The sequence below is a fragment of the Zingiber officinale genome, chromosome 5B (assembly GCF_018446385.1).
Source record: "Zingiber officinale cultivar Zhangliang chromosome 5B, Zo_v1.1, whole genome shotgun sequence".
Classification (NCBI taxonomy): domain Eukaryota; kingdom Viridiplantae; phylum Streptophyta; class Magnoliopsida; order Zingiberales; family Zingiberaceae; genus Zingiber; species Zingiber officinale.
In genome coordinates this window covers 139,971,219-139,995,536 of record NC_055995.1, presented here as the reverse complement: position 1 = coordinate 139,995,536, position 24,318 = coordinate 139,971,219, and the positions used below count along the sequence as shown (strand labels likewise).

Sequence of the window (24,318 nt, the reverse complement as noted above, 5' to 3'; positions counted from 1 at the left end):
TTGCAAGACCAGGCCATTATTTTTTTTAATCAGTATAGCATTAATTGATATTGCAAAAAATGGGAGACATTTTGTGTTTTCCTTTTTCAGAAGGGTTTGAGGTTCTTTAGGGTTCATTAGGCAGAGTGACAATTCATAATCTGTTTACTTGAATGGAAAATGGAATGGAAGATATAAGAGGAGACACTCATAAGATAAGTTTAACTCCTGTTTATTTGGAGAGAAGCTAGGGCGGGATAGAAATTTAGAAAAGACAGTAGAGAAGATAGATTTTATAAATCTTATTTACTAGGAGAGAAGGTGAGAGAGTTAGTAAGATGCATCCAATTTTCTTTCTAAGCTGGCTGTAAATTTTAAAGAAAGTAACATTCTTTTCCTCCCATTGTTGATGATAAGTTATTGTGTGTGTGTTTTTTTTTTGTAAGTTTAAAGAAATTGTGACTTAGGGTTTGAACCGACAAAGTTAGAATATTTATGGGAAGTATATTTATGATCCGTTTATTTGCTGGAAAACATAAAAGTTGTTGATAAATTTTAAAATATGTAAGTTGTCGACTTTGTTCTAGCCCAATGAATTTAGCCACTAATCGTCACTTACGGGATGACACATTATGACGAAGCTAAGTTGCTATCCGATGGCGGTAAGTTCCGGTTGGGCTTCTTTAACCCTGTGATCGAGCAACCGAATCGATACATCAGCTTGTGGTTCCACAACATCTCCGACGACTCCTTGGAGTGGATCCCATCATTAGCGCCATCCTTAGATTGGATTCTTGTCATTGCTAATCGGATTGCTTAACAAATAGACAATGCAAACTTGGTGGTCAGACTGGTCAGCGGCGATCGGAACAACTCGATGCAGCAGCAGTGGTCGGTGCGACCGGAACAACTACTTGGTGCGGCAGAGCTGCGACCAACATACTCCTCGTGAGCATGAACTTGAGAGTGGAAACTAGCTTTAGAAATTAAGTTACTGAACAATTTATGTATAAACTTACTTCTTAACTTGTTTAAATATTAATTATAAATTTATTTTTTATTCAAATATAAAAAAAAGCCACAATCTAAATTCCTGTAATCTCAAATTGCCTATATCATATTTAAAATAAAAAATAATACAAATTTAACATATTAGATCACTATTATTTATACCTAAGTTATTTAAACTAGATAGAAAACTTGGCTGAAACAAAAAATTAGAATTTTTGCTAAGTAAAAGCTGCAAAACAAAAACACAGCAGCACCACCACCACTATAAAAAAAAGCAGCCCGTGCATAAAGTCCTGTTATGCGGGATCCTGGAGAAGAATCCATTATACACAACCTTACTCTATTTTTTATTTATTATTATTATATTATTTTTTTTTACAAAAGACTGTTTCCAAGATTTGAACCAGTGATCTTTTGATCACAAAACAACAACTTTACCATTACGTCAAAGCTCCCCTTCCCACCACCACTATACTAAATTTAATTGGATCCCAATCTCAACTATTGAGATCATGTTATCCATCCATAACTCTGAAATTCTCTGTGAACAATATTCAAATAGGGATGTAAAAGCTAGTCAGACTGATAAACCCAGTTTGGAATGAGATTGCAACCAGAAATCACAGAACTGAAAGAGTTGATTGAACACGTAGAACAAGTAACTAAAAATAGTCAATAAAATAAGCTCAAATGCCTGGAGTCATTAGTTCTGGTAACGAGCTCCACTATTTTGAGTGTGGAAATTCTACAACTGCATACATTCAGAAGTATTGCCCTTTACAACAGCAAAGATCTTTTCTTGCAAATGGTTACAATAATAATTATGAATGCAAAAAAGAACATATCATCAAATGTAGCTCAAAAAACTAAGCAATGGGGGGATTTTATTCCAACAATTATAAATACAACTCGGGATGAATGCTGGAGCTTTGTTCCCGGACTGGAATACAACTTCCTGGCTCATCCTGGAGGGTATAGAATAGGAGTGTATCTACATTTAGGTTTGCAAAAATGGCTGGGTTCCCCATAAGAATCATCATCTCACACACTTTGACCCATCTGGAGGTGTTTAGGTTGTTGTATTTGCGAGAAGGCTCATCATGCTGCCATTCTCAAATTTTGGCGATGGCTCTTCCTCCGCTCTGGTTGAATATTCAAATCAATCTGAGGAGATAGTCTTTTGCTCTCGAGTGCTACATCACTAATTCCCTCCTTTGAGATTGGTTTGGTTGGGGAATTATTCACAACTAGAGTGCTTGTTTTTGATGGTTTATTTCCTACTTGTGTTTTCTCTAGCAATAGGTTGGGTTGTTTTTTCTGGTGCTTCACTGAGGTTTCAGCATCCTTCTCTGACTTGCGCTTTTCACGCCTTAGCATGAGTGTCCTGAACCTTCGCTTGACGGTGAGGCATACATTGCATGTGCAAGTTTGCTTGTGCTTAGGGCCCTTGCCGCTTGGGGGCTGTATACAAACAATACATGTGCACCCAGGCCTATGCCTTGGATGCTTTGTTGTTGGTTTAGGCCAAAGTTTAAAATATTATTCTATGTCGTCGTTTCATTCTTGACCAGAATGGTATGGTTTCGGAATGTGTAGATGCTTGATACCCATCAACTGCGTCAAAGCATGCCAAGAGGAGGATTATGAACTTGGATATTCAGTAAACAAAAAACAACAATGGACCAGTGTATGTTAGCAATATGCTTTTGAACTGAAATTTCAAAATCTATGATCAACCACACATTACAAACATCACAACTAATTCCAATTCTATCAAAAAGAAATTTGGTAGAGATGCTGGCAAATGCACTTTGGTTAGAATTTTGAAGTGCTCTCGATTTTTTATGTGTGTCTGTATCCAAGTGCAAAATCTAAGTTGAAAATTCATGAACAAAATTCTAACAAGAGGATTATGAGATAAACTACTCCTAGAAAAGGTAAACCTAGAAAATTTTCATGTTTGGCATCCAAGGAGAAAATGAAATAAGCAAAAACATAATAAATTGTCATTTTTATTTATTTTTTTAGTATACCCTACTATTGCATTAGACATCTCACCAAGATGACATAGAACACTCAAAATTTAGAATGAAAAATAAAATAAATAAAGTCACAAGGATCATTAAGATATAACTTAAATATCTATCAAGTGTTGGGAGGACCCTCCAAATGCAATAAATTTTTAAAAATTTGAGTAAACACCAAACAATGGCAATATTGAACATCTAGAGTCTTAACAGAGTTATGAATGTCATCTGCAAGATAGGATTTATAGTAATAATAAACAAAGAAATTTCAATTTGTTAAATCCCTGATCCTAGAAAGGAAGGCAACCAAAACATGTTTCTTTCTGATTTCTGTGAAATCAAATAGGAGGGAGAAGGAACTCCCATACAAAATGAGGCCAATAGTTACTTGATCTATCTCATGTTTCTGTTTTACTCTATTGCTAGTCAATGGACGTTGTAGGAAGGTAAAACATCATGTAAGACTAGTGACCTACAGATAGATATTAGTCCTAGTTAGGAATGCTTAAATTAACATATTGATTCACCAATAAGTCCTAGCATTAGAAAATTTATTATGAAGAAATCGATACCTGTTTTAGATGGGATTAATTCTGCCAGCTGCTCCAAACTCAACTCCTGAGCAGCTGAGCATGAAGACCTACAATCAAAAGAAATAAGCCGCACATTGATCAATATTTTGGAACAGATATGAGAACATTAGCACTTTCAAACAATAGCATGTCATAGATAATATACCTCCTTCAATGAATATAAAAGAATTCAAAATAAAATAACTAGGCCCAGCATGAATGCATAATTTCTAGTGTCCAGTAAACATTGTAATTCGATTTTGTTAATTACCTGTTTGATCTAAAACTAGCATCTCCAAGGGCTTTCTATAATTCCATCTGTTGAATTTTAGGAAGTGTATTTTCCAGTAGCACGCCTCAAAAAGTTGACATAAACAGCTTCATAATGTATTTTCATGTAGAAAAGTGAATATAGACTACCTATTCTTAAAATACATGGCATTTTGAAATTTGGATACCTACCTGACTACAGGGAAAGAGTCTACTCTATGGGCTAGTAAAATTCCAATTTCTCCAAAATGAAGGAAAAAGATTAAATGATATGACTCCTTTTGTGTGTAAGAAATATATATCATCAAAGTTTTTTGCTCACCATAGGCACACTACTGTCGAGGATTAAATTGTCATGGGGCATGCTCAGTCTTTTATATAGATAAAACAAAGACTTTAAAAATGTCATTTTCATAGGTAGAGAAAGCTGAGTTAATGTAGTGTGCAGGGAGGTGAAACATCATATACTCCACTCCATCCTCCTTGGATGGCAGATCAGAACTATTATAGTATGCTCCCTACATTAACATGACATTGATGGGGATATAGCTAGTTTGGACAAGTCAAGTTGGGTTGCAAAACTGCAGGTCCCTATTCAGGGAGGTTAAATTGACATCCAAGTTCTGTCATGGACAGATGATATGTCAATGAGGCCACTGATCTTGTTGGTTGCACTAGAAGATTGAGATCTTCAATTGATAACTCTTCTGTAAATATTAACATTCTATTGATGATACATCTTTGTATATACAAATAATGCACTGTAAATACCAATTTGAGATGGTCAAACACATGCGGAATGATCATTATTAACATATTACTGCAAAATTGTCATCCTGTATTAAGTTCCCAATGAGTAGGGAATAATTATCAATAAATTCTGCAGTATCAAGTCCAGCTTTTAAATGGCATAAACAAAGTCACTAAACTTCTAGTTTAGGAACTAGAACATCCTAAATCACCTTTCAGGATCCCATGTATTGTTAGAACAGGTCCATCTAAATGGAAGGAGTGCATCCACAGGCAGTCGACGCCATTTTGAGCAATCTTCACATTGAGCCCATTGAGAGTTCTTACTGTTGTACGACAATGACCACGCCAAAGAAATTGTGAGTCAAAAATAATTGAGGTAGGCTAGACAGACCTTAACTGTCACTGAACATTATATCAGGTTATATGCCAATAACCTAAGTTTTTTTTAGTCACTTCTAATTTAATAATATTAATTAGAATCTCTTTATTCTTTCTCAATCTTCATAACTTCAACTCTAATTGATTCAATTTGTCAGGTAGAGAATCTATTATACTTGAATGCTTGGATGCTTTCATTCCATTTTAATCTATTTTTTTTCTTATTTATAGAAAGCTACAGCTAGATGTTCCTGATTATTAGTATTTTCTATTTTATTTTTATTTTTCTATGAATGCCTACACACTTCTACACTGTACAGAATTAGCTTTCTGTAACCTGGTGTTAAGGCATATACAAGGACACTAGGAGCTGTGCCAATGTAACAAAGTTTTCATATCTTAGCAACTTTTCCATGCATACCGATTTATTTCAAGGAAGAGACAGTGATCAGAGAAGAATCTAGAAGAAATAACAAAGAGTCCATCTCAGAGAGCATTGTTGCCTAAGGTGACACTCATGGAGAAAATAGAGGGAGAAGAAAAAAAAGAAAGGAGACTGAAGAATAAGACAAATAAAACCTCAAGATAGCAACATTGTCCCGATGCACACCACCTATGAGAGTCATTTGTATATCTTGGTGTCTATATTTTCTAAAAACAGTAAGGGCCTTGCTTCTTTACATACTTTTACATAAGTCTTTTAAATAGAGAGTTACCTAGCCTCAATTTAACAGGAAATGCAAGTAATCATTATCAACTTTGCTATCCGTACGCCAACAAGAAGTGGATCAAAATTATCTACTACAAGTGAAAGCCCTATGGTATTTCATGATCAATAAATCTAAATATGAAGGATTTTAGCATCCTTAGAGATGCACATAAAAAGGATAGGTTACCTGATTTGGTTAGCAGCAAAGTATGTACACTTTCCAAATACTGGTGCTTCCTGTCATGATCAGCCACATCAGCCAAAAAAACACATTGGTATGTTACATTCCCTGAAGGAATTGATATACAAGTCAAATAAATGAATATAAGACAACAAGAACGTTCTACTCTGAATTGGCTGAAAAAAAAATACATCAACTACAAGAAAGTATATAATCCATGATTGGTGTTAGATCACATTAAGTGATTGGAAAGTCTTTTGTCATGTATGATATTCAGACATTGCAACGCAGTAGTTGTATAGAGAGAAAAATCACTGCACAGAATGTCAATGCAAAACAAAAGAATTACCTCTTTAACATAACTGTTATCCATACATATTCCTAAAAAGACAGGTGGGATGATTGATGTTGAACTAAAGTCAAAATGCCAATAAAGAACTGATTAATTCAACAGCCAATAGCTTGTTAATCCACAGAAGTTTTAAAACCAAAGCCAGTTGCAATTCAGGAATGATCAACTCAATATAGTATGGTTTTGCTGTCAATTGCTCAACCTAGAAACTAAAACTGCTAAACTACTAGTTCTAACATAGAATTATCTAGCCAATTGTAGTATGAGCTTAAACATTTCATATGAACAAATACTTAATTGGAATAAGTTCAGATGAAGATAGAAAGCTCAAACATTTCATATGAACAAATACTTAATTGGAAAAAGTTGAGATGAAGATAGGAATCTCACAAGTTAAATGACACCTAATTTCTGGATCAACCAATTACATGATGATCACTGTAGACTTGTACTGGATTCTCATGCAAAAGATTTCTCAAAGGAAGGCTTCTCTTAGTTGTATTATATATTACTTGGGACTTAGGTATAATTATCTGACATGTGCATATCTAGGTTCCCGACAAAACTCTTTCTAGATTTTTTTCTATGGTCGATGGAGGACTTGTCCAAGTCCAACTTGGAGCGGCAGTTATCGACATGGATAAGGGAGTTGATAGTGTGAATTCTTAAATTTACACCTTTTTCTTTACAAAATACACAAAGATACTTCACAAACTACTAACAAGAATTTTAAAAAAGTGATACAACAGGAAGGTTGTAGGATATTGCGAAGTAAAATACCTCGTACTCTTCAAACTCATGACCTTCAACCAAAACAATATCAGGAACACAGTTAGGAGATGGACAGAGCAACTGTTGAGCCTCTTCCCATGTCAGTTTCAATTCCATGGAGTCTTCATTGTCAATTCTTAGACGTTTATTCTTAGACCCAAGATTGCCACCTTTTCTTCTACTAGTGCCCTGTGATGACTTAGCACTAAGCCCATCTTTTTGTAGCAGGCCTTCATTTGCAAACTTAGAGCAGCTCCTACTGTACTGGCCAAGTTCCTTGTTTCCATACTGCCTTTGAGATGTTTAGCAGTGATTTTGCAGTCGGCCTCTGGAGGTGATGAAAAATCATTGCCAGATTTAAGTGTTTGCGAGTCCTGTCAATGAATTTGAAGGAAAAAAAACAAAACATAACAATGTAAAAAATCCTACGAAAATAAAAAGGAACAAAAAGACTACAAGGACAGAACAAGACATTAATCAATGCCCTTCATTTTTTTTACACAACATATGTATTCAAGAAAATGATGTTCTCATTTTCTACATTGCAGCACGTATTATGTACCAATGAGCACGATTCTAGAAATTTAAAGTAAAATGACACCTCTGCCACTAATGGGTAGTTTGTAGAATAACAGGTATGCTTAGAGAAGTTATATCATAACAACAGTAGGTGAAGTTGTGAAAGAAAAGGCCATGCTCAATCAAAAACTTGAACATTGAATGCTTGATAAAACCCGCAAGAAAAATAATATTAATTTTTAAGCCTTTAAAGGGCAATAGAAAATTTAAGCACTATAAAAAATTTATCTAAATAGTTCTATATTCCAGAGCAGTCTTTCCCCTACGGACCTGTTCATTAGAGGCACCGGAAGCCTTCCTGAAACCCATAATCAATGTCCCTTTTGGATCCATACGACTAAATGTCACTGCAGGGACACATAATAAGTATATGCAACAAGATATGCTATTTATACAGACATCCATAAATATTAAATCCTCTTACGCAGCTACACACACGTGTATGTGCTCATATCATAGACAAATAGATGGAAATATACTAGTAGATTCACGTTTGCTTAAGCTAGCTCATAGACATATCATATACACACATTGCAAGGTGAGTAAATGCAGTGTTAATTCCATAGATATAGCCAAGAACCCTTAAAGTAAAATACTATGGAAGTCTTAATATACTACTGCATCAAAAAAGAACTTTACCTGGGAGATAAAACAAAAGAAAGAGCAATTTATAATATTCTCAAAAAAGCCATCGACACTGGTTGTCACATCAATAGATAACCATGCTTATTAAGATGCTAAGAAAATTTGAGATCATCACTCCCCATTAATCCAAAACCACAGCAGTCATAGTAGAGGAAAAAGTAAATATATGCTAAATTATATGGGCATCCAAGGCTATAGGCTTCCAAGGGTACAGAAGTCCAAGAAAAGGTTTAGTTTGACACAATAGATTATAATAGACCTGCAGAAAATGTCATAGATACAACAGTTTCAAACCTGGAGGATGCTCCAAACTAAACAATCTTTCATGAAAGTTTAATCCATACCTGTATCACCAGATGCAATTGCATTGCCTGAATGCAAGGTGTAACTCCCTCCCAAACATACATTCTACTGTTATTATTTGGCCAAAAACGAAATTGAAACACCCAGTCCTTGCCATTTGCATCCTTAACTTTCAGTGGAAGCCCTTCAGGCTGAGAAATTGCAGGGAAGTACCGAAGTAGGCCTGTTTTGTAACAGTCACTCACATTACTAAAAGTCACTACAATTTTTTTGTTCTCCATAAACTTTCAACCGCTAATTGACTATTGACCAAATTTATATGCATACAGAAAAAGTAAGCATGTGATCACTGAGTAAAATAATAAAGGGTGCAGCGTCAGAGAGCATCTAAAAAACATCAAGTTATGCTAACCTTGTTAGCATGGCCATTGTAACAAATTAAATTTATAAATAAAACTAGACACCTAAAGAAAATCACCACAAAGGTTTTACATAAACCATGTCACACAAACAAAAAGACACCTTCAATTGACAGATGTTTGGACCATGGTTTAAAATCTCGACCCCTGCCGAGGTTTCAGTTCTGGACCGAAATGATACGGTTTCGGTATCGTATCATATTGTGCTAATATAGTTTCGATATTTTTTAAATATATAATATATTAATTAAAAATAAAATATAAAAATAATCTGGAAATAAATATGAAAATAGATAAATAAATAAATGAAAATTTTATTATATTCTTTTAGAATTAAAATAAATTATTTTTCTAATTTTATTAGAGTTTAATAAAGTCCTAGGAGTTGATTAAAGTAATTTACTTAAGTTTTAATTTAAAAAACACCCTGCCACTCCCCTGCGCGAGACAAGAAAATTGCGCAACTACGCAGCCGCTGGGTTCGCGCGACTCCGACGCAGTCGCGGCGGTCATGCGACCCCTCCGCTGCGTCCGCAGGGTCGCGCGACCCCTCCTCCGCGGACGCGGGGGTCGCGCGACCCCTCCGTGACGGACGCAGGGTTACGCCACCCCTCCGTGGCAAACACGGGGTTGCGCAACGCCTCCGCTGCAGACGTCGAGGACACGTTAACCTCCCGCAGCAGTCATGAGGTCGCGCGACCCTTCACGACGGCTGCTATGTCACACGACACCTCTGCTACCGCGAGGCCCGATACCGGGGTTGTGCCTGTTAGGATCGATGATCGCGGCTAGAGAGGGGGGTGTGAATAGCCGACCCCAAATCTTCGCGTTTCTTTCTACAAACTAGGGTTAGCGCAGCGGAAATAAAAACAAGAAACGAAGACAAGAAATCAAACCTCAATACGCGTCGATGTAACGAGGTTCGGAGATGAAACTCCTACTCCTCGGCGTGTCCGTAAGGTGGACGAAGTCTATCAATCCGTCGGTGGATGAGTCCCCGGAGAACCGGCTAATATATACTCCTTGTGGGTGGAGAAACCTCGCCACAATAACTCTTGCAACAGCAAGATAGAAGTACACAAAATACAAAGAAGCACAAGACAATATGAATGTAAAACAAACACGCTTGCCTTCTCGTCGACTGGTTGAAGCAGCAACTTCACGAGACGCCTACAACAGCAGGAACCCAGTCGGAGAAGCTCACACGAAGCTTCGGAACTCAGCAAAGCTCAAGAGCACACCAACAGCTCAGTCGAAAGAAGAGAGAAGAATTAGTAGAAGCAGAGGCTCGATCTCCTTTTATAACCTGCGAAGAAGAAGACACAGGAACTAGCCGTTGTGTCGCAACGGCTAGGACCTAGACCGATCAGGCTCCACCCTCGGCCAGAGCCTCTCGATCGGTCATGGGACCGATCAGGCTCTAGTCTGATCGGTCCCCGGACCGATCAGCCATATCTTCACAGAGCCATCGATCGTGCTCGATCGGTCCGTGGACCGATCAGTTTCAGGCCGATCGTCCCTGCACCGATCACCAACTTCATGAGAGTTGGCTCGCTCGATCGGTCTCGCACCGATCGAAGAGCCTCGAAGCCATCGATCGTTATCCGATCGGTCACCAGACCGATCGAGAAATAGTCGGATCGATCCACCGATCGATCCGAGCTTGGTTTTTCCCCAAACCAAAGTCCCAAGTCTCCCACACCAACCTCCAGTCAATCTTGACTGGTACATCATGCTTAGCATCCGGCCACCCTCGACCTGCTAAGACTCTTCACTGTGTCACCACCTTTCACTCCCCTGGACTTTTTGTCAAGCATCCGGCCACCCTCGACCTACTGGACTTCTCAACACCGGATGTCCGATCACCCTCGATCCATCCGGATTTTCCCTTGCACGGCTTAACTCACCAAGACTTTCACCAGCTTCACTCACTAGGGTTTTCACCGGCTTCACTCACCATTTCCACTCCTCGGCTTCACTCACCGGGACTTCCAAACCGCCGGCTTCACTCACCAAGACTTTCCTCGCTCGGCTTCACTCACCAGACTTTCTCAACGCCCGGCTTCACTCACCGTGACTTTCACCTTCACCTAGCTTCACCACTAGGATTTTCACCGCTCACACACCAGATTTTCCACTACCCAGCTTCACTCACCGTGACTTCTCATCACCCGGCTTCACTCACGGGACTTTTCCCCGCCAAGTCTCCATACTGACTTTCCCGCCAAGCTACCGCTGACTTTTCCCGAATCAGTCAACCAGTCAACCTCGACCTAAGGTTGCACCTACAATCTCCCAAACACCTATTCTCTCAAACATCAAGAATACAACTCTCTTCTCGCCAAACATCACAAACATCAAAACACAACTCGAGTCGGTCAACTCGAGTCAGTCAACCAGTCAACCTTGACCTAAGGTTGCACCAACAATCTCCCCTTTCGATATTTGACAAAATCCAAAATCAAGTTAGGTTAACCCGATAACCTAACTTAGGTTTTCCAATGTTCTTCCTTGAACATTCTTCCAAAACCTACACTCTCCCCCTTTGGACATCTCTCCCCTTTTGACACACATCAAAAGAGGGAATCAGTCAAGAGTTTCTTCCTAATGAAAGTCTTATACCTTTCATTGAAACCCTTAATTTCCCTCGATACTAAACTCAACACTCAACTTAGTGACAATCCCATATCACTAATCCTCAAAAGTCTTAAGGAGTAAAACTCCCCTAAAAGTCAACTCCCTCGACAATTAGTTAAGACTCCCCAAGGTCAACTCCCCTCGACCATTGCACCAACAATGTCTTGAGAGTTTCAAACCTTTAGAAACCCGAAACTCAACTCCCACAGCTGAAATTTCAGGCTATAGATAGATCGGTCCACGGACCGATCAGATCTTCCCTGGATCGGTCCCCGGACCGATCCAGCCTCTGGATCGGTCCAGTGACCGATCCAAGTTCAGATCAGGCGGTTTCTGATTTCTTTTCTCCCGAAATTCAGAAACTCACAACAAATTCCAGAAAATTCGAAAAATTGTGAAATTTTGAGGATACATTCCTCATACCATATACTATCAAGGAAAAATAGTTTTCTATGAAAATAACTTCCATTTTCAAATCTTGATACAAAGTTCAAAAGTCTTTGAAATAGTTCAAAGTTAACTCATCTTTGTATCAATTTGCTCAATGATGAATGCTATCACTAGAAAAGCTTCATCAAGGTTTTTCAAACCAATTTCAAAATGATTTTAAACCTTTTAATTTAGGACCACAATCTTAGGGCTATATGTACATGACTTGTACATAAGCTTTCCCTATGATCCCCAATTTCGAATTAGGCTCATCTAGGTACAAGAACTATACACCCTGATCCTAACTCATGATCCTAATATCTCACACACATCTAAGGTGTATAAAATACATCCAAGTCAATTTTGATGTGAGATATGGGTTTAGGTTATCTTAGGCTAAGTTATCATGCATTTTCTAAAACAACAACTTGATCTCCATATCAAATTGTGTTGTTTATCCTTAGATCAATTTCATTGATTATAAATGCAAGAAATGATGACATGGCATAAAAAGATATCATAAATGAAAACATGTGCCAATATCATGATGTCATGGCATAAAGTATGAAACTTAAATAAAGCATGACATATAGATAACCTAAGCATTATCATGACATTTTAAATGATCATAAACTAAATATGATGTCATGACATGGCATATGACAAACAATATATGGCAAATAGTACATAAAGGTATAGAAAATACCTAATTCTAGCCTTAGTTGCCATTTTTGATAATTTTGATCATTTTTCCATAGGTTCTATATTCCTAAGTGTAATAGACCTAAAATCATATACTAAAGATTTTTAGATCACCATGTGCCAATTAGATTGATCCTAGAAAACTCCTCAAATGAGATTGGCACATCCTAATCACCTTAGGAATAATTCTTAATTTCATTTTCAAGGCTTGATTATACCTTGAAAAAATCCTAAAGTGCCACATTTTTCCATGATTAGGTTAACTACCTAGTCAAGTAAGGTTGGCACACCCTAACTCATCTAGCGTGATGAAATCACGCTCCTAGAAACCCAATACCTATTGGAGCTCATTGGGTTCACTAAGTATTCACTAGGGATGACTTCCCTAGCAACCCTCCTAGGCTTTGAAGCCTTGGTCATTTGGGACTCATCAAGATCAACTCTAGGGGTGACTCCCCTTGTGACCTTGGTGATGGTCTTCCTAGCCCTAGATTTTGTTCCATAATCGAATGGAACATTGTGATAAGTGGGCTTGACCATTTGGGACTTAGGTTTGTGACCCAAACCTTTCTTGTCCTTGGACATTGGTTTTTGACTCTTAAACCCTAGAGATGACTTCTCCAAGTTCTTAAGAGCCTTTTCCAAAGTATCAAGTCTTGACCTCAAGACTTGATTCTCCTTTTCTAATACCTCAAGTTTTAGTTTGTCATTGTTCCTTGAGGTACTCCTAGGCATATGTCGAGTAGTTTTGGGATTCCTACCTAGGTTTCCCTTAACCTTAGATGAGTTAATCCTAGGGTTAACATTTCTAGAATTGTCCTTATCTAGGCTAACATGTTTGGCACCTAAGCATGTGTATCGATTTCTATAATTATCATGCTTATCATTATTGTCTATTGCAATCAAACTACTAGCATGCATCTTACTAGTATTGCAATAATGTGCCTTAGAGATTACCTTAGGGTTTGCCTTAGCTCCCCCTATCGATGTGCTCGTCTTCTTGTCCTTGTGAGGTTGCCTCCCCCTCGGACATTGGCTCCGATAATGTCTCCTTCGCTTGCATTGGAAGCACAGCGTATCGGGACTCCGGCTTCCTTGATCTTTGGCGCCGGTGGAGTCTTCCTAATCCTCTTTGGACACTTACTCTTGTAGTGCCCAAATTCCCTACACTCAAAGCACATTATGTGTAATTTGCTAGAAACTAAATGGCTTGAGTTACCTAGAGTTGAGGATGGATGAACGCTCTCTCCTTCATCCCTTCCGGAGGTAGAAGCTTCTTCTTCTTGCTCCGAACTTGAAGAAGAACTCTCCTCCTCTTCTTCTTTAGATGTTGAGTGGCCCTCAACTTCTAAATCCATTCCTTCATGAAGTGAACTCCTTGGCTCACTTGACTCCTCTTCATGGCTTGAAGTGGAGTTCCCCTCATGGAACTTAGCCAAGTTATTCCACAACTCCTTGGCATTGTTGTATCCACCTATCTTACATAGAATGTCATTAGGTAAAGAAAATTCAAAAATCTTCAATACCTCATTGTTGACTAGGGATTGGTGGACTTGTTCCTTGGTCCACTCCTTCTTCTCTAGGGTTTCTCCTTTCTTGTCCGTCGGAGGCTTGAAACCTAATTGGACACAACTCCAATTCTCAAGATTAGTCATAAGAAAATATTTCATTCTTACCTTCCAAAACGCGAAGTCGTCGCGATCGTAGAAGGGTGGAATGGTGATGTCTTCTCCGAGTTGATCCATTCTCTAGCTCGTGCTCCCCCGGGTGTTGATCCAACGAAGAGCGACCTCGCTCTGATACCACTTGTTAGGATCGATGATCGCGGCTAGAGAGGGGGGTGTGAATAGCCGACCCCAAATCTTCGCGTTTCTTTCTACAAACTAGGGTTAGCGCAGCGGAAATAAAAACAAGAAACGAAGACAAGAAATCAAACCTCAATACGCGTCGATGTAACGAGGTTCGGAGATGAAACTCCTACTCCTCGGCGTGTCCGTAAGGTGGACGAAGCCTATCAATCCGTCGGTGGATGAGTCCCCGGAGAACCGGCTAATATATACTCCTTGTGGGTGGAGAAACCTCGCCACAATAACTCTTGCAACAGCAAGATAGAAGTACACAAAATACAAAGAAGCACAAGACAATATGAATGTAAAACAAACACGCTTGCCTTCTCGTCGACTGGTTGAAGCAGCAACTTCACGAGACGCCTACAACAGCAGGAACCCAGTCGAAGAAGCTCACACGAAGCTTCGGAACTCAACAAAGCTCAAGAGCACAGCAGCAGCTCAGTAGGAAGAAGAGAGAAGAATTAGTAAGGCGAGGCTCGATCTCCTTTATAACACGCGAAGAAGAAGACAGAACTAGCCGTCAGGTCGCAACGGCTAGACTGGACCGATCAGCTCCACCGATCGGTCCAGAGCCTCCGATCGGTCATGGGACCGATCAGTCTAGTCCGATCGGTCCCTGCACCGATCAGCCATATCTTCACAGAGCCATCGATCGTGCTGATCGGTCCGTGGACCGATCAGTTTCAGGTCGATCGCCCCTGCACCGATCACCAACTTCATGAGAGTTGCTCGATCGGTCTCGGCACCGATCGAAGAGCCTCGAAGCCATCGATCGTTATCCGATCGGTCACCGCACCGATCGATACTCACTTATCGGATCGATCCACCGATCGATCCGGAGCTTGGTTTTTCCCAAACCAAAGTCCCAAGTCTCCCACACCAACCTCCAGTCAACCTCACTGGTACATCATGCTTAGCATCCGGCCACCCTCGACCTGCTAAGACTCTTCACCAGGACTTTCACCACCTTTCACTCCACTGACTTTTTGTCAAGCATCCGGCCACCCTCGACCTACTGACCTTCTCAACACCATGTCCGATTACCCTCGATCCATCCGAATTTTCCTCGCACGCTTAACTCACCAAGACTTTCACCCAGCTTCACTCACTAGGTTTTCACCTGGCTTCACTCAGATTTCCATCCGGCTTCACTCACCGTGACTTCAACCGCCCGGCTTCACTCACGTGACTTTCCTCGCCTGGCTTCACTCACAGGACTTTCCAACGCCCGGCTTCACTCACCGTGACTTTCACCTTCACCTAGCTTCACTCACTAGGATTTTCACCGCGCTTCACACACTTCCGATTGCCCGGCTTCACTCACCGTGACTTCTCATCGCCTGGCTTCACTCATCAGGACTTTTCCCTGTGCCAAACTCCCTGTTTGGACTTTCCCCGTGCCAAGTCTCCATACTTGGACTTTCCGCGTGCCAAGCTACCTGCTTGGACTTTTCCCGAATCAGGTCAACCAGGTCAACCTTGACCTAAGGTTGCACCTACAATCTCCCAAACACCTATTCTTGTCAAACATCAAGAATACAACTCTCTTCTCGTCAAACATCGTCAAACATCAAAACACAACTCGAGTCAGGTCAACTCGAGTCAGGTCAACCAGGTCAACCTTGACCTAAGGTTGCACCAACAGTGCCGGTGCCGGTCGGCCGGTGAAATGAGATGTTTTGCCCGTTTTGACCAGTACGACACGGTATTTTAATCCCTGGTTTGAACTAGGCCACATGATGGCAACAAACATAGGATGACAACATGGAGAGTGATCGAAGAGAGAATTCATACAGTGATGGTCAAACAAGATAGTAATCATTATATAATTTCAGTTCTCAATGAGGGAAAGTTCAAGCAATGACCTCAGCACATTTTTTTGGCAGCACCAACCTTCCTATGCGCCCAGCATCACTAGCACTCAACATCATTTCAAACAATGGAGTAATCACAACATTTGAACTGATAGCAAGTCAGGAAAGCTTCATTAAATTGTGAATTGTAGATTAATCATTAGACCCAATTATTTGCATGGATACAAAAATCATGATAATGGAAAACAGAAACAAAAGAAAACTACAACATGAACATGAAAAGGATACTCTCCAGAGATTTGTTGTAGCTCTTGATCTGTTAATCTAGGCCAATATCGAGGAAGTAATTGAGGTCGCACTCGATTATCTATTCGAGGTTTTCCATTGTGCATTTGAGTTTGCAATTCAGCATCATTTACACTTTGAGGATAAAACTGCTTCGATAAAGGAGGGCCAACTTAAAGCTGCAAAGACAGCGCGCTGGGCACGATGGCTTGATGGTTGACTGATAGAAGACTTCTTGCATCACGCACCACGTGAAAGCTTCCTTTTGATCCTATGCACATAGAGATGAGCCAACAACACATCAGTGCCTAGAACCAGGGGGAGTCCCTGGTGAAGGCCTTCTGACGCTCAAGTCAGTACAAGTCCGAACGAGTGGATGAAAAACGTGCGCAAGAGTAAGTTGTAGATTTTCAGAGAACGTACCTTGCCAATGGAGAGGACTCCCCATACCACCTCTCATAACCTCCATAATCATGAAGTGGCGAAGTGTGTCAGAATTTGTTAGGTAAAGAGAAGTGTACAACCAAGGCAATGTGTAATAATTATCCGATGAATCTTCCCTTTACCCAAATGTATACCTTTATTGTCATTTATAGCTTCTATTATTGCTGAAGTTATTGAAGGAATATGCTGTTATCAATGGTCTGCTGATGGGAGACACATGGTCCCCAAAGAAGGTTCTAGAAGAATATTTTCTGACACGTAGTTATTATTCTGACAGGTTGTTAGGATTCTCTGCTTCTGCTGTCGATCGAGTATATTCTATCCAGTTTATAAGACCGACCCTCTTTATTCTGGGTCATGCTTTAAGCTGATTGGTTATGTAATAAAGGATGTTATTAGGCTTCTCTGTATAGTATTAGTGTTTAGCTTAGGCAAATGACAAACTATGCACACTGAAAATCCATTTAGGAATCAATATGAGACTAAGTGCCTTATACCCGGCTAACCCTTTATCTAGCCAGACATTCATAGAAAGATGTATGAGGCTAAGTGTCTTAAGCCTAGTCAGCCTTTTATCCGGCCGGACCTATAATGGGCTACTTGGAGAACTGAAGATATATTCTGAGAAGTTTGGTCTATATTTTGAGCCAAAGTGTCTTATGCTCGGTCGGTCCTTTGTCCGACCGAACGTGTAATAACTTATAGGTAAAGTGCATTTGGCATTCTGACCGAATTTATAAGGCCATCTTACACTTATGCATATAGGAGACGGGTACGACATTATGCAAACCCGTTCGATTTTATCATCTGAACGGACACCCATGGGGTCGACCAGTCGACCAAACACGTGTAGAGAGGCTCATCCAGAATAAAGAGTTTGACCCTCCCTTCGACTAGGTCTATGGCTGATTAAATATGGGGTGGGTCGGTTATTCCGGCCGGCTTGTAAGGACGGCCGTTCTTAGACTCTATCAGCTATTGAGTGAATGAGTATGCTGTCTTTTTAGTTCAAGGGTAAAGCATTAAAACCCTTATGTTCGACCGGCTCAAGGGTTGATCGGCTTTTTTACGCAAGGCTTGGAATCCGACTAGGCCAATTCGGAGAGCCTTAGTGTTGGGCAGTCAATTAGAACCAAGTGGGGAGGTGTTCTCCTCCATTGACTTTGACCATCACATCATCTTGAATTTGATTATCATGTTATTTCCTAGGTTTGCTTATTATAGTTCGTATCATTAATGTTATTATATTATATTGTGATTTTTTTAAAAAAAATATATTGGGATTTTGTGCGCATTTAATTTGCCACTAGGAAATAAAATAAATATTTTAAAATTAAATATCTAAAACGTCAACAAGGTAAGTGTAATTTAGTCAAACTTTATTTTAAAATATTCTAAATAAAGGGAAAAGTAAATCCTAATTTAAAGAAAATATGTTGGTTTATTAAAAAAATTCAAAGGAAAAAAAATGATAGATCAGACAAAATGAAACTCTTATTGATTCATAACAGAAATCTCATAATAATAAGTGAATTTTAATTGATTCGGATTCTAATAAGAAGCCCTCGAAGCTCTACAACCTGGCGAGCTCTCGAGGTGTTGTTCCAACAACTTGACGATCCAAGCTCTACAACCTGGCGAGTTCTCGAGGTGTTGTTCCTACAACCTGACAACATGGTGAATGTCGTTCCGAGCTCTACAACCTAGCGAGCTCTCGTGGTGTCGTTCCAACAACCTGACAACCTGGCAAGCTCTCGAGGTGTCATTCCAACAATTCGCGCTCCGCTGCTTCTGATGCCGCCTCGTCACGTGGCACCCGATCTCTACCAATAAATCTTACAAGCCCCCTAAACCCTCACTCCTGACTCCTCGCTCGTGCTCCCAATGGCCACTCAGGCGCCGTTAGCAGCCTCGCTTGAACGCTTGATGAATTTCATTGAAAAGGACGAAGAAGCTATCCAACTGAAGCACGTTATGGTGAAGATGAAGATTACTACCGAACATCTCAAATTTGTTGGAGCTAATTTTTTTTATTATTTTGAGAATAACAAAGAAAAGATCAAGAGCCTTGAAGCTGAAAACGCCCGTCTGCGAAGGAAACTGGAGCGGTTGAAGAAGCTGATAAGCTCAAAAGGGCTTTTTGCAGAACTGGAAGGTGGAGCCGATGCAGAGGAAGGTGGAGGTGATGCTGCTGCAGGGGAAGGTGGAGCCGATGCTGAAGCAGCCGATCAACTTTAAGTATGCACTTGCAATTGGAACTGCTCTCGCAGTTGGGCACTACTCACGGTAATATGTCTAAGCTTCGGTAGAGTCTAGGGTTTTGCGTGTTTCCCACCCAAAAACAAACTTTAGTTTGAGGGACTATTTGAACTTTTTAGTTTGAGGGACTGTTTGAACACTTTTGAGGTCCTATTATGGGGATCATGCATTTTGGTATTACTGTGATATGTTTGTGTTTCAGTTTCGAATTTTCGGGAAAAAAAAATCTCTCAATAGAGTCATCGAGTTACCGATTACTGGGTGTGAAGTATTTCACGGAAGACAGGTAGGCCGAGGTCGGAGGAAACCAAGCAAAGCAGTAGCGTAGCAGTGTTGGCGTGCGAGGGAGGCAGCCACCGCGATTCGAGACGCCGACCTTTTTATTCCATCCTTGATCCCTCTCCCAAACCCTCGCCCCTCTCCATGCTTCCGAATTCGATCTCCTCACCGGCGGCCGCCTCGATCTGATCGCTCGCCTTGCTCCTCTCCCGCTTCCCATGTTGCCTTCCTCGCCAGCGGCGACCGTCGCGAAGATCTGCTTCAACTTCCAATGCAAGGAGTCGCTGCCCGACCAACAAAAAACACACTTGAGAATGAACGCTCCTAAGCGGATCCAAAAGTAGCCTAATTATTGAGAGACAAAACATTCAACTTAATTTAAAACCTTGCCGCACGTTTCGTATTTCCTCCAACCCCCATCGTCGGAGTGATACGTTTCACAGAAATTACCCAGCTCGAAAGTGCAACTGAAAGCAAACAAAAGACATTGGACAGTTACAAACATCCCGATAATATCCCGGCAGAAAGCCAGTTACATGTGAAAAGAAAAAAGGAAAAAACAAACAAAGTCAAAAGGCAACTCCAAAGAGATCTATGAAAACAGAAAGCAAAGTGATTTCCATGTTTACGATAGAAATTTTAGGGGAAAACACCGTCCCAAAACCACTAACACCACAAGCACGATCAACCAACGGTTCCTACTAAAAAGCACGAAACACGAATTCAAACCACCACCGAATCCGATGCGAAAAAGAAGGGCAGAACAGTTGCCACCTTTATTCCAGTAAAACGCTTAAAAATCCCAGGAACTTAGAGCAAATCAAAGATGACTAGGCATCGAAGATCCTGAGAATCACTTCGGCGTGAAAAGCCCGAGGCAAAGAGCGCGTACGAGCATCCGTCGCACAACTCGACGATCTCGCCGAAGCGTAGGCGCCAGCCCTTCCTCCGGGCGGGCGGGCGGCGGGTCGGTCAGCGGCTCCTTGCATTGGAAGTTGAAGCAGATCTTCACGACGGTCGCCGCAGACGAGGAAGGCAACATGGGAAGCGGGAGATGAGCAGGGCGAGCGATCAGATCGAGGCGGCCGCCGGTGAGGAGATCGAATTCGGAAGCATGGAGAGGGGCGAGGGTTTGGGAGAGGGATCAAGGATGGAATAAAAAGGTCCGTGTTTCTTTGCAAGATGAGAGAGAGGCTGCTGCCTCGCCGTCTCGAATCGCGGTGGCTGACTCCCTCGCACGCCAACACTGCTACGCTACTGCTTTGCTTGGTTTCCTCCGACCTCAGCCTACCTGTCTTCCGTGAGATACTTCACACCCAGTAACCGGTAACTCGATGACTCTATTGAGAGATTTTTTTTTTCCGGAAATTCGAAACTGAAACACAAACATATCACAGTAATACCAAAATGCATGATCCCCATAATAGGACCTCAAAAGTGTTCAAACAGTCCCTCAAACTAAAAAGTTCAAATAGTCCCTCAAACTAAAGTTTATTTTTGGGTGGGAAACACCCAAAACCCTAGACTCTACCGAAGCTCAGACATATTACCGTGAGTAGTGCCCAACTGCGAGAGCAGTTCCGATTGCAAGTGCATACTTAAAGTTGATCGGCTGCTTCAGCATCGGCTCCACCTTCCCCTGCAACAGCATCACCTCCACCTTCCTCTGCATCGGCTCCACCTTCCAGTTCCGCAAAAAGCCCTTTTGAGCTTATCAGCTTCTCCAACCGCTCCAGCTTTCCTTCGCAGACGGGTGTTTTCAGCTTCAAGGCTCTTGATCTTTTCTTTGTTATTCTCGAAATAATAAAAAAAATTAGCTCCAACAAATTTGAGATGTTCGGCAGTAATCTTCATCTTCACCATAACGTGCTTCAGTTGAATAGCTTCTTCGTCCTTCTCAATGAAATTCATCAAGCGTTCAAGCGAGGCGGCTAACGGCGCCTGAGTGGCCATTGAGAGCAGGAGCGAGGAGTAGTAGCGAGGAGCGAGGAGCGAGGAGTCAGGAGTGAGGGTTTAGGAGGCTTGTAGGATTTATAGGTAAAGATCGGGTGTCACGTGACGAGGCGGCATCAGGAGCAGCGGAGCGCGAATTGTTGGAGTGGCACCTCGAGAGCTTGCCAGGTTGTTGGAACGGCACCTCGAGAGCTCGCCGGAACGACACTCGCCAGGTTGTCAGGTTGTTGGAACGGCACCTCAAGAGCTCGCCAGGTTGTAGAGCTCGGAACGACATTCACCATGTTGTCAGGTTGTAGGAACAGCACCTCGAGAACTCGCCAAGTTGTAGAGCTTGGAACGTCAAGTTGTTGGAACAACACCTCGAGAGCTCGCCAGGTTGTAGAGCTTCGAGGGCTTCTTATTGGAATCCGAATCAATTAAAATTCACTTATTATTATGAGATTTCTATTATGAATCAATAAAAGTTCCATTTTGTCTGATCTATCATTTTTTTTTCCTTTGCATTTTTTTAATAAACCAACATGTTTTCTTTAAATTAGGATTTACTTTTCCCTTTATTTAGAATATTTTAAAATAAAGTTTGACTAAACTACACTTACCTTGTTGACGTATTAGATATTTAATTTTAAAATATTTATTTTATTTCCTAGCAAGGTTCTAAAATTCGCTAGGCGCTAATCGGGCGGCAGACCAGCGCCTAGTGCCTAGGGCGCCTAGGCTGGGACTAGGCGCCGCTAGGCGGATTCCTCGGTATCCCTTGTTTCATGTGGACTGTGGACAATGTCATATGCAAATCTAAATGTTGTCTTAAACAATTTCATAGCAATGAAGATCTAACTATGTATGCTAAAATAAATACATACTTTCCAATACCAAAAAATGAAAAACTATAAAAGAAAACTAATAGTTTTGTGCAAAGGAAATATACTAGACTCAGTAAATATGAGTAAAAGAAACAGTTAAACAATAGAACATGCAGTAAGTTATCATAATCATATAGTAAACAGTAGAAGTAGAACATTGGAAAATAGAAGCAATAGTTCAATTCAAGATTACAATGCATTGTGAACTAGTAACCACTAAGCAAAATATAATTGTTAAATAACATAAATCATGTCTTAACAAAATGAGTTCAAAATTACACAACTAATAATATCTCATAGACTCATATTTATTCTGCTTCTTCTTCTCCATAATTTTCAATAACTTGTTCTTCATCGGACACAAACTCAATATCATTATTGTGATCCTCGTCTTCTTCTTCGGATTCAAAATCATCTTCATGGAGTTCTCTCACTCTAGAGCTTCTTCGGGGTTGTAGATTTTCATCTGCTCCACTTGCTTCATCAACCATTTGCCAAGTGAGCCCGGAACCTAGTTCAACTTCATCATCTTCCCCACCATCCACAATCCAACCTTGTGCATTTGAAGCATCTTTTGCAAGAAGGACATCAACATTTCTTTCTTTTTCTCTTTTTTGTTTGTTCAACAATCTAGCATTAAATTGGACAAATACTAGATTGTTCAACCTGTTGGCATCCAACCTATTTCTTTTCTTTGTGTGAATCTAAAAAAAACAGAGAAAGTAAATACTATAGTCAGTACCTGAATATAAAGTATAGACGTTAAAAATTATAACTAATTTAATTAAAGAGTAGACTGAAAGTTTAAAACTTACTCCTTCAAATGTACTCCAATTTCTTTCACACCCAGATGAACTTGTAGTTAATGAAAGTATCCTCCATGCCACCCTTAGCAAGTTAGGTGTGTGAGCACCGTATGTACTCCACCATGCACATGGATCAAATGTATCATCATTTTTTTCACATGCTTTTGCCACCAATGTGTTTTCAAATAACCCAGCCTTATTTCTATATTTTGGAAATTCCTTGTTAATAATTAGATCTTGTAGATCAAATTGCATGTAAAATTTCCATGCATTCAAAAATCCCCATCGCGACCTCCTCATAAAGAGCAATAGAATTATCTTTATATTGAAAATAGGGATCCAACAAAAAGGGAGTGGTATGCAATGATGTATCAAGTCTTTCCTTCATTTTTAACTAATAATCAGTATGATAGGCTGATAATTTGATTCTACATTGTTCAGGGCCACTTTGATGTCTTCTTTAGCTTGAAGAAGCTCCCCATATAGAAATCGATGATTTTCTATCTCCATCTATCAATTCAAGAATTCTTACCAAAGTGACTCCATTCCAAAAACTTATGCTCGTCATAATGAAGTAAGCCAATTTTCCTTTGTTTGTTTTGACCATTTAAATTTCTCCCACATATCACGTGTAAACATGACCCTTAAGCTAGATTTTTCTTCAATCAAATTTTGCAATGAGGAAATTTGATGCAAACCTGGTAACTCCGGGCCGAACTGTCTCTCTTTTTCGTGAAACTTCTCATCAATGACAAAGTCTTAGCATAAATGAAAATGGTAAAAGACTTGGCTTGCTCAATAACCTTTTTATATTGTGGAAGCTTGCCAATACTTTCAAACATGAGATTAATGGTGTGAGTTGCACATGAACTCTAAAAGATCCCAGGTTGTTTTTCTCTCATCAATTTAGCTACAGCCATATTGTTGGTGGCATTGTCAATTATAATCTGAATAATATTTTGAACTCTTACTTATTCAACACACTTGTCAACATATTCAAAAATAAATTCAGCTGTATGTGTCTCGTTTGAAGATTTCTTAGACT

General features: G+C 40.2%; 1 protein-coding gene across 12 annotated transcripts in view; it reads right to left on the bottom strand.

The window, feature by feature from the left end:
* Positions 1 to 1,766: 1,766 nt before the first annotated feature.
* Positions 1,767 to 24,318, bottom strand: part of LOC121986419 (B3 domain-containing protein Os07g0563300-like) — a 28,836-nt gene continuing 6,284 nt past the window's right edge. For 6 of the 12 annotated variants that reach the window (XR_006113402.1, XR_006113403.1, XR_006113406.1 and 3 more), the window contains exons 4-10: positions 8,572 to 8,753; positions 7,853 to 7,929; positions 7,013 to 7,377; positions 5,887 to 5,988; positions 4,822 to 4,935; positions 3,590 to 3,657; positions 1,767 to 2,604 (exon numbers count right to left, since the gene is read on the bottom strand). Coding sequence is in view for 3 of the 12 variants with exons in the window: in XM_042540365.1 (XP_042396299.1) it covers positions 2,522 to 2,604; positions 3,590 to 3,657; positions 4,822 to 4,935; positions 5,887 to 5,936; positions 7,013 to 7,120 (423 nt within the window). In the remaining 9 variants the exon portion in view is untranslated. The other 6 variants (XM_042540365.1, XM_042540364.1, XR_006113401.1 and 3 more) reach the window with 6 other exon arrangements.